Genomic DNA, 10,873 nt, shown 5'->3' on the forward strand with positions numbered 1-10,873 from the left:
GTCCCAGGAGCATGCTGATGTGGTGCAGCCCTGCAAGGTCAGGGGCTGCCCAGGCAGCACCACCGCCCTCCTGCTCCTCCCCTCAGCCCTCACATCGGCCATTTCTGCTTGGTGGAGACTACAGTCAGACTTCTGTGTAACACCACCATCTCTCCTCGCCGGTGTCCCAATGGATGCATACTTCTCCTACACGTGTACTTTCTTCTCAATGAGGGAGACCGGAGCTGCCTGGTGATCGCCCGCCAGGAAACCTCTATGACAAGACCCCTCTCGGTGTTACAACCGCGCGTAAAATGGCGCGGGAAGGCGGCGATCGCTTCCTAACTCCCCCCTGCCCCACCGGCCGCGCTCGGGCCGCTGCAGGGCTGTTTCCGGGCCAGAAGTGCCTGAGAGAGCCGAGCCCGGGCACCCTCCCGCCGCCCCCCCGCCCCGCTCCCGCCCGGCCCGGCGCCGGGGCCGTCTGGCCCGGCAGCGCCCCGACAAGCAGAAGATGGCCGCGGCGCGGCCCAATCAGCGCGCGGCGCCGGCTCGCGCCCGCCTGTTGCCCAGTCCCGGCGCTCCGCGTGCCCCGGACGGTTCCATTCGGCACCGACCCCCCCGCCCGGCGCCTGGGGTGGGCCCGCCCGGTCGCTATAAAGTGCAGCGCAGCGCACATGTGCTCCTCAGTGCCGGCGGGAGCGGGAGGGTGGGTGGGCGGCGGGTGTGGTGTCGGTAGCGAGAGGGAGCGGCGGGGGTCGGGCGTGCCGCACAGTCACCGCGCAGCCCCTCGGTGCTCGTGTCCCCGTCCCCTGTGAGGGCTGCCGGTGCCCCCCTGCCCGGCCCTGTGCTGCTGCTGCTGCTGCTGCCGGCGCCGCTCCCCCGCGGGATGCGGGCTCGGCCCGCCCCGCCAGCCCTGCCCCCCGTGCCGGCCGCAGCATGAGCGCGGCGAGCGACACGTACCACCTCATAAAAGACATAAAACCCGGACTGAAAAACTTAAATGTCATCTTTATTGTGCTGGAGATCGGTAAGTGGCGCCCGGCACGCCCCACCCCCGGGCCGCCCACGCGTGTCCCGCGTGTGGGGGGGGGAATGGCGGGGCCGGCCCCCCCCGGCCCCCCTCAGCCGCGCTTCTCCCCGCAGGGCGAGTCACCAAGACGAAGGACGGGCACGAGGTGAGGTCCTGCAAAGTGGCGGACAAGACGGGCAGCATCACCATCTCCGTGTGGGACGAGATCGGCGGCCTCATCCAGCCGGGGGACATCATCCGCCTGACCAAAGGGTGCGTATGGGGCCGGGCCCCCCGCGCCCGGCCCGGCCCGGCCAGCGCTGCCCGCGCCCCGGGGCAGCGCCGGGTCGGGGGCAGCCCTCGGCCGCCGAGGCGAAGGTGCGGGGTTGTGAGCAGGCTCGGCCGCTTTCGAGAGGCACGGATGACACAGCTGGCTCCCTGCTACCGAGGCAGCGCCCTGAGATCACCTGCCAAATTAAAACCGCCTTCTCCACCCCAGAACATGCCTAGCGTGAGCGTACAGTCCAGTAGATGGCTAGGAAGGGCTTGGACTTTTAGCGAGGAGGTGGTGTTCAAGAGACTTGGTTTGGCTTTAAAAAAAAAAAAAAGCTCCTTAGGAGAATACTTCTTTTGGGGTGGGGGGGAATGCAACAGTCAGTCCTGGTCTGTAAATCAAGCAGGGAAGTCAAAAGCATGTTCTTATTTTTACAGCCAGTTCTTTACTCTAGCAGTCAGCTCCTTAGTGAAAGGAAGGGATGATTAATGTCTCTCGTGCAGAAAAGTTGCTTTTCATTGCAGTGGGTTTAACAGAAATGACAGGCAGAGGAGGAGAACCTCTTCAGTTTCACTGTAAAAATTCATGCAAGGGCTACCCTGTAGAGCATGTTAGTTTGGTCAGGTGCAATTAATTCATCTCACAGCTGGTTTAATTAAAGAAAAACCCCAAAGTTATGTTTATTAGCTGTGAGAGAGAATACTAGATTCAATTTGAAAATCCTTTTCCATGTCACTTAAATTGTCAGTAGCAAAGTGAGTCACTTTCATTTGAGTTCTTCATGCCAGTTAGGTTACACTTAGAAATCCCATTACACTGATCCTTTGGCCTACAGCACTCCAGGAGATGGTGGAGCTGCAGCGTGTATAAGGTCCTTTTAATTTGTTTTTGTGAAAAAGTACATAAAAGGTTACTCAGTGGAGCTGCTAACTGAGCTGCTCTTAAGTTATTCAATTGAGTGTAATTCTTTGTTTTGGAGTAAAACTGCATGACCCTTGCCACCAAAACTGCAGTTGCTTCCTCCTATGCAAATGTCCTTTTACACGAAATAGGCTGCCTTCTCAGCAGAGGTGGTTCTGGGGAAGCCTGCTTGCGTGGAGAGCACGTGGGGTGCTGGGGTGCTGAGATGGGTGGAACTAAACCAGAGCTCTGGGCCAGCACAAAGCCCTGTGCATAGATGACATTGAAACACATTAATAGCGATACTGTTCAGCACTGTTACTGCACTCTGCTCTGTGACTGGCTTACTGTAGCTGGTCTGGTGTTTCACTGCCACAAATTGGAGGGTCGTTGCATCCCTTCATGTCAAAAAGCGAGTTTGGCTTGTATGAATTAAAATTTATGAACTGACATCACTGTTCCTGGTGGGTGGCGAAGTCATGCCTTCATTTACATGAATTGCATGCTTACTTAGGACTGCATAGAGTGAGTGAATGGCAAAAGCAAAATACATTCTGGTTTGGCTCTCATATTAAGAAAAATGCCCTCACGCTGGCATACAAGGTTCCCAAACACAGTTTTATACTTAAATAGGATGCATTTGAGTGTGTGATATTGCTATTGCAAGGCAGGTAAATTTCAGCTCTATAGGGTAATCTGACTTTTCAGTGCAGGATGCTCACTGTTACAAGCAGAAAAGCTTAGCTAGGCCCCACATGTAAACATGTCTTTTTTTTTTTTTTTTCCCCTCACTGCTGAATTTCAAGCTGTAGATGCATTCCTCTGCAGAAGCAGACACTGTGGCTGATTTTTATCATTGGCTGGTTAACTCATTTACAGGAAGCTGCTGCAGTTAATATTTCTAAATTTGAAGTTAGTTTTGGAGTTTAGTGCTTTATGGCCAGCTCTTTCTGAGACAAAAACAAATGCCCGCATACATGGAATAACTTTGTGCTGGAGGTTATCAGTCCCATGATTTGCTGGATCTTGTCCCAGTAAATGTATGTTTGACTTACATTTATTATTTGGTAGCTCTTTGCCTTTGTGCTCTGCCACAAGACTGTCCAACTAGCTGGTTACTAAAGGTTAAGCATAGAGGGAATCTTTAAAGTGAAAGGTAGCATTATGAAGTGAAGAGCATTAATCCTGCTGCTGGATGGAAAACTCCCGAGACGGGCACCATAGCTGCAGATACTATGCTTTACTGCTCGTGCTGAAGTACAGAGAAGTTTATCGTTGCATTGGCATTATGGTCCTGTTCTGCCAACCTGGCTCCTCCCTGCTGCCTCTGAGGCCCTGTGTGCAGCTGGATGGCTCCCAGTCTCAGCAGATAAGGCAAAGGGCAAGAGGAAGGTTTGTTATCTACGTTGCAGAGATAGACCCGGAGCGTAAGGAAGTGGTGACTTGTCTAGATTATCTGTGACTCCTGAGGGTGCAATTGCTGGGACTCCCTACTCCTTTGCTACAAGACACCCATATTTCTGTTTAACTCCCTTGTGCTGCACCTGGGTTTCTGGTCTGCATTTTCATTATTTTCTTCACATACATGATGCCCCTCACTGAAAGGAACAATTATACAGAAAGTTTTGCATAACTCAAATTCCAGTGCTTGAAGTCAAGTGCCACTATAAAGACTAGAGTGCACTCATGCTGTCTTGTAAGTGAATGTTTCCGCAATCAAAAAGTGATTTCATTGCATTTCTATATGTCACATGGAACATGATGGTCAAATTTGTGCCTTTAAAAAAATATTTGGTAAGGACCTATACTAAAAAAGTAAGCACTTCCTATTATACATATTCAGTAGCAGTATTTTTATTCTCCAGTGAACAAAGGTAATTCTTCCTGGTTCCTGCTGAAAGCAGAACTGAGAGTTGTCAGTGAATGGTAACACAGATACTGCTTTTGGCAAGATGCCTTTTATCTGCCGGAACAGTCATAAGGGCTGCTCCAGCCGAGGAAAGAGCATCCAGCCTCAAAATAATTGGCTGCTTTCCTGGAATTGCCAAAGGAGTCAGCTGGGCTTCCAGTACCTTTTGCTAGAAGTAAAACATGGGGATCTATAAAATTTTAGCATGGTGAAGTTGGGGTCCCTGGGAATTTTTTTGGTCTATTCGTGTTGATATGTAATACTTATTAACTCTTGGAAAATGGCATGCTTCTACTTTGTTTTTCAACAGTGGTATTTCTCATTTGCTAAGAGACACTGCTTTGCTTCTCCTTTCTTTGGCCAGGTACGCATCTCTGTGGAAAGGATGCCTGACACTTTACACGGGACGAGGAGGCGAGCTGCATAAAATCGGGGAGTAAGTATTGCGTGTTTATATTTGGCGGTGTTATGTCCTGTTCTCAGCAGAGTGTCATGGTAAATATAAGATGTGGTGGCTTTTAGTAAAAGGAAGCTAGGGCAGCAAAAGCCTGTTGGTTGGTCCTGGATAGGTACAGTACAGGCAACTGTGGTGTGAGTTTTTACATGTTGTTGTGGTAACGAGCTCCGATCCTCTTGGATTCTAGGTATATTGAGGAAAATCATCCTCCATCATGGCACAGGTCTGGGTTTTACCTAGAGGGGGTAACTGTATAAATGGCAAGGGACTTAATCTGCATTGCTTTACCTAGGCCTCAGCTTGAATAGCCACTTTATTTTGGTGGAAGCCGTGAGTGTGTGTATCATGCCTTAGAGACAAGCAGTGCAAAGAAGGAAGACAAAGGTAACTCCAGTGAATCATATCTAAACAGAAGCAAGCCTCATTAAACCTTCTTTAAACTGCCCACAAACTGAGGTGGTGACTCCTGACTCAGAGCAAACATGAGTAACATACTTGACAAGCAACAGGAAAAAGCGACGTTTTCTAACCAGAAGAGTACTTCTGCTGTTGCACGAAGTGCTGTAGGAGGCCTTGTAGTCATCAGGGAAGTGGGGCTGTGCGGTGGCCACCTCTCTTCTCAGATGGTTCAAAAATGCCCAGTGCTCAGCTGGATTTTGTGAGGGATGACCTGCACATTTTCTTTGGTGCAAAGCCATCACCTCAGAAGCGTCATCCAGTGGGCTTACTCTCCAGCAGGCTGGAGTGAGGTGAGTCCTCATCATCTGGGTTGTGCCTCCCAGCAGGAAGTGGGAGCTCCACTTCTGCTTAACCAGTCCAAGCTGCGTAATGATCCAAATCTTTCTTTCCCTCTGCCGTAATTTCCATGTGGTGAGTTGGTGGGCCTATTCCTCCATAGTCCCCTTGAGCGGAAAAGGATGCTTTGAATTTCACTCCCTGTTTTGGACTCCTCTGTGCTATTGCGTTAATGGGGTACTCCAGAGCATGGGAGGGTGTGGGTGTGTTTAAGTTTTCTCTAGAGATCTAATGCAGTCACAGTCTGGGAGCAGGCTGGGTGACTCTGTGCCTCAGGTGACCTTGTGAGTGGGTGCTGGACAAGACTGTACAGCTGGAAGAGAGACGAAGGGAGCCCTTTCATCACCTTTTGTTTTCTTAAAGCTGTTTTACCTCTTAGGGTAAATGTGTACTTGCCTCTGCTTGACTGAAACACTCTCACCAGGAAGATGTGACAGCTTCGCCACAAGCCTACGAAGGGATCAAAGAGCCTTTTAATACCTATGGATACTCTCTGAACAGTGGGGTCTGGATTAGTTACTTCTAGGTGGTGGGATATGTCAAGAACATAAGCTCTTTGAGTTGTGGAGTTGAGAACTCTGTTAAAAAATGGCTTTAGAACTTCCTCATAATCCTAATTTCTCTCCAGGTTCTGCATGGTATACTCAGAAGTGCCAAACTTCAGTGAGCCCAACTCGGAACATGTCGGGCAGAACAAACTGGTATGTTAAACTTGTCTGAGGCTTCTGGCATAAAGTGTTCTTTGTTCTGAATACTTCACACTAGGCTGTGATCAGAAGTGACTCTTCTGGAAAAATGGAATTGAAGTGATATATAGACAAAAATGAGCCAATAATTAGAGTAGCAGATAAATTCCATGTGGAGCCACTATAAGAACACAGGAAAAAAATATCAGCCCTTTTCTGTGAAAATGTGAAATTTCTCTCTCTGATCCATGTCTTGTCTTTTTTTTTTTTTTTTCCCTTTTCATTTCTCTCAAGGCACAGGGTGAACAGAATAATAGTTCTGCATCAAGTAATATGGGTTCTTGTACTTTTGGGCCACTGGGTAAGTTTTTTCATTTTGTGAAAGTGAAGGGGTAAGAAACACTTAATGGGAATAATTTTATCTTGCTAAGGGTTCTCCACTCTGGGCCAAAAGTGTACTATGCTCTAAAAGGTCTTTTAGGCTGGGGCCTGAACCAGCAAGCGCATAAGCATGAACACTTCCTGAATAATGGTTTCAGGATTTCTTCCCTAGAAGAGGAAGAGATCAGAATATTCAAGGTGCCTGTATCATGTAAAAGGCCTTGACAAATCCTAAGTTGTTTTGGTGCTTTCAAAGAGTTTTTGCAGCACTTGAAATTCTGGTTTTTAAACCACCTGAGACCTTGGCTTTAAAAATGACTGACTTTAATCTTGCCAGTCACCTTGGCTTTCCTGCCAGGTTAGCTCCCCAAAACAGAAGCGGTAGTAATCTGAATTCCAATATTTGACCTGGCTGGATCATTTTGTGATGTATTTAAACACTGAATCTTAAATAAGAAAATGCTTCAAAGACTTGAGCGGGTGTAAGCTGAGAGAGAACCTTAGTTATGGTCTGCCTACGTGATGCTCAGACTTGGTACCTGGTCTTGTATAGTTAAGCTCTGCTGGTGGATGATGGCAAACCGATCCATAACTTGCTGTTAAAAAGCTCTGTGTCATTTCAATTCAGTGACTGTCTGCTTCCTCTTTAGCAACGTGATTTTCATTTCTCTTATTTTACTTCTCTTACGAACCCTTTCTGTTCCTTTGAAAATAAATGATCTGAGCAAAGAAGGGCAGTGCTTTCAGGCCAGTCTTTCCTCAGTGCCAGGGTGAGGCAAGTAGGCTTTCAGCCCAGTTAGTGTGTGGCTACTTCCTTGGTGTCCTGGCTCTGGGCGGTGGGCAGCTGTTCTCACTGAGTTTGTGCATGTCTTCTGAAACTTCTTTTTTCTCTTCCTGCTTCTTGTGTGGTCTTTAAATGCAATAATTTCCTTTTGTCTCTTCCTTCTCTCCCCATGCTTCCTGTCATCATTCTGCCTTTTCAACTCCGTCCCTCTTCCTACCAGCAAAACATGAGCAGTGATGCTTATGAGGCTTAAGTTCATGACAACTTGATGCTAGCTGAGTTGCTTCTGGGGCTGGGCTTCACAAGGCAGCTTTCTATTTCTGTGTGCCTGGTAGTGGGGAATGATGCAAGGAACTTTGTGTAGCCTGCTTTTCTTTTGCTGGTTTCCCCTTGACTTCGGCTGCCCTGCTCTCTCTCTGGAACATCTTGGTGTGTGACCTACAAGCCAGTGAATGTTTCTGAAAGCACCACTCTAGTTTCATGAGACTCCAGTCTCTCTCCTGGGCAAAGAATCAGCATGCAAGTCTGTGACCCTTCTTGCTTTAGTTGAGAGTGGGAGGTAGGGATGGAGGGAAGGTAGTTTGGGAGGGGGAAAAAAGTGAGCTGTGGTTTGGGGTCTTGCAGTGCCAGAGGGGCTTTTCCTTCTGGTGCTCAGGGCTTGCTGGTTGCTGCAAACTCCATGTGTTCTCTGTTGCTAAACTTATGTAAGAGAGCAGTGATTTCAGTCCATGGAACTTGTGATAACCTTTTTTCTGTCATTTTAGGAAATGGTTTACAAACTGGACCTGAATCAAGTGGATTTCCATTTACGTATAATCACGGCCACACTTACGCAGGTAGTGGGAGAGGCAATGGACGAGGACCCATAAATCCAGCACCAGCTAATAGTGTTCAGCCTCTTCTCCCTGCTGTCAGTAATGGGAGGGACCCACGCAGAGCCTTTAAGAGATGACTATGCCAAATGTGGTTGTACAGCTTGCTTAAACTCTACACTCTACTTGAACACTTATTGCACTTTTTATTTATAGTTAACTGTGAACCAGTTTGTCCTTTATTGTTGTTTTTTACCTTTTGGTCTATGGAGCAAACTTGATGTGATCTATTTCTTGTTTTGCTTAGGGAAGCACAGTGAGTCTTCCCCATACATTAAGGGGGTAGGAGGAGAAGGTGGATATAAGAAAGTAAGGGTAACGAGTTGAAGAGTCTCAATTAAAACTCGGTACTCTGCTAAATGGAAGAAAATTTCAGTTACACGTATGTATCTTTCTGTTTCTGTTGGTCAGCCATATAGCCTTAAAAGGTCTATTATGTCCTGCGCACGCAAAAGTTGACTGACTTCCATTAGTGTTAGTGGGAGCTCTTCGTATTGGAAGAGAAATGAGGGGGAAGAGCAAAGATGCTCCAGTGAACTAGGTGTCCTTGGAATGAATATAGCTTGTAAAAGCAATAAGTATAAGGAAATGGTGGTGTCAGCACCTAGTGGTGTCTCCTGAGTCGGAGAATGGATAACTCGGATAAAAGTCGAAGACATGGTGAGTGTCTTGAAGCTTGACTTCTGATTCCAAAAAGGTGTACAGTACTTCAAATTTCTCCATAAACACCACTATCACTGTCAAGTAAGGTGACACCGATTTTTGCTTTGGATAGAAGCTTGGATATTCATTCTTGCTTTGCATGAAGTAGCAGGAGAGGAGGATCTAAATTCAGACAGTATTGGGGAGTACGCTGTTTGTAGCCACTCCTTGTGTAAAAGCCCAGCGTTACTTTGCAGGAGTCTGAATTTCCAGGAAAGAACTGTTTTCAAATGCTGCATTACCCATCTCTTCAATGAGGCTGCCTACTTCTCCTTCCTTCCCTTTTCCAAATGAATTATGTATTAGATGAAGCTGTATGTGTCTATTTCAGAGGTACTGGCCAAGCACACAGCTGTACTTCTGATGCTGTTAAGCTGCTAAGCTTTCCTTCCTCTGTTTTATATGAAATAAGAATTATCCCTTAAAGAACTTAACACCCCCTGCCCCCATCTCCCAGGGGAAAATAGCTGTGGTTTTATTTCTGAGATCACAAATGCCTTGACTCTGGATAAGAGTCCAGTGCCATATTTCAGATCAGGTTCAAAAACAACTTGGAAGCTGAAGTGTCATACTGGATTCATCTGTTTAACTCTTCTTATAGCTGACCTCTCAAATAAAAAATTGCACTAACCATTTCAGAAACAATTCTAACTTTCTTTCTGTCAAGCCATAAAGACTTCATGACAAAAGGCTATTTCTGAATTGTGAGTTGTCTGTGGTCATTGATGTTAATTGAATCTACTACTGTGTCACTAATGTTTACAAGTTATTTACATTTGATACTTCTGCTTTTGGTACTCTATCACGATGATTTGTTGAAAATTGCTTCTAATTGGCAAAAGATCCTTGCTTAGTCTGAAATACTGAACTTTCTTTTAAATACAAGCAGCAGCAACAAACTTCTGAAGGGAGGTTTAGGGAGACCTGTGTGCCCAGTCACCTGAGGGCTATTTGCCTCTGGTCTGGTAAAGTGCTATCCTGATACCTGCTTCCAGGTGGAACTAGCGAAACTTGTCTTGACACAAGAGGGTGGCATGCCTCATGGGATCGCCCACGGGTGCTGTTGTGGAAGACCAGTGCTAACTGGTGAACCAGAAAGCATGCGATGACTTCTGGGGAAATGGTGTAAGGAGGTGATGTGTAACTCAGGGACTTTAAATTGCTTACTTATTTAAATAAGTCTAGATGCATGGACAACCTCTTACGCAGTGTTGCGTTAAGACATTTGATATGCTTGTGAGAAGGAAGCCAAGAGGACTTCTAAACCTGTGCAGTATATATGACATGTTCCAGAGGTAAATGAGATGTAAGTATGGTGTGAGAGCTGTGCTTTCCAGTAGTAGCTGTAAAGGTAGCAAGTGAACAGTGCAAGTGATGGCATGGTGGGGATTTCATACTCATTGGGGTATCTCCAGCATGGATCTCAAATCCTGGTGGTCTTGACTTCTCTTCAGCATAAAGAAGGTTGAAATACAGCAGAATCCTGTGTTAGTGTGTGCTGAGGTGCCTGATGTTTGTAGCTCTATGCATTTGAGCTTTTAATAAGCTAATAAACAGAATACTTGTTCACAAATTCCAAATAAAAAGTGAGATGATTACTGCTGATAAATGGCATAAGATTAAAAGCTTTCTGTCAAGTGGATGATTGATTTGCAGTTGGGAGGAAAAAAGCAAGAGGCTGGTCTTCATGTTCTCAAGGTTAGTAGCATTCCTGCCTCCCTGTTTCTTATGTGAAACTATTTCAGTTTATTAATAAACTTTTACTTCTTTGCAGGGGAAATCTGTGCCCTGAAAAGTCGCATGGACTTAAAAGTAAATATAATCCTAGTAATTTTTCAAGGTCTTCTGATCTTCCAGTGAATCTAAGACAAAGTTGTTTCCCTCAGCGGTATCAGTGTCGAGACAGTGAGTTCTCAGCTTGCAGAGGAATCTGGGAGCCTGTCTTACGTCTGTTTGGATCATACCACCTCCGTGTACGGAGAGACAGAGATGCATTTCTGTATGTGAACAAGCAGTGGTCATGAATTGCTCTGACACTATAACGCAGTTCATAGGTGCCCAGCGGTTAGGTCATTAGGGAGTCTCTGCAGATGTCTTCCCAAGATAATTAAAGGTAAGGCTGCAG

General features: G+C 46.7%; 1 protein-coding gene across 2 annotated transcripts; it reads left to right on the top strand.

The window, feature by feature from the left end:
- The first annotated feature begins 674 nt into the window (after nucleotides 1-674).
- NABP1 (nucleic acid binding protein 1) lies at nucleotides 675-10,474 on the top strand. Of its 2 annotated transcripts, none has more exons than XM_075511677.1 (6): nucleotides 675-1,006; nucleotides 1,123-1,261; nucleotides 4,436-4,507; nucleotides 5,952-6,024; nucleotides 6,310-6,370; nucleotides 7,939-10,474. In XM_075511677.1, the coding sequence occupies exons 1-6, from the start codon at nucleotides 916-918 to the stop codon at nucleotides 8,124-8,126; spliced, it is 624 nt and encodes a 207-aa protein (XP_075367792.1). In that variant the 5' UTR covers nucleotides 675-915; the 3' UTR covers nucleotides 8,127-10,474. The 2 variants fall into 2 exon arrangements, with proteins under 2 accessions (XP_075367792.1, XP_075367791.1); XM_075511676.1 differs by having other exon boundaries at nucleotides 6,304-6,370; nucleotides 7,939-10,470.
- The last annotated feature ends 399 nt before the right edge of the window (nucleotides 10,475-10,873 follow it).

Source organism: Mycteria americana, chromosome 9 (genome assembly GCF_035582795.1).
Source record: "Mycteria americana isolate JAX WOST 10 ecotype Jacksonville Zoo and Gardens chromosome 9, USCA_MyAme_1.0, whole genome shotgun sequence".
Classification (NCBI taxonomy): domain Eukaryota; kingdom Metazoa; phylum Chordata; class Aves; order Ciconiiformes; family Ciconiidae; genus Mycteria; species Mycteria americana.

What these genes read in the sequence shown, in the direction of transcription:
- NABP1 (XM_075511676.1), top strand. Translation starts at nt 916, where the DNA reads ATGAGCGCGGCGAGCGACACGTACCACCTCATAAAAGACATAAAACCC. An exon ending in CTTTATTGTGCTGGAGATCG is followed by an intron (nt 1,007 to 1,122) that starts GTAAGTGGCGCC and finishes TTCTCCCCGCAG; the next exon opens with GGCGAGTCACCAAGACGAAG. An exon ending in TTGTACTTTTGGGCCACTGG is followed by an intron (nt 6,371 to 7,938) that starts GTAAGTTTTTTC and finishes CTGTCATTTTAG; the next exon opens with GAAATGGTTTACAAACTGGA.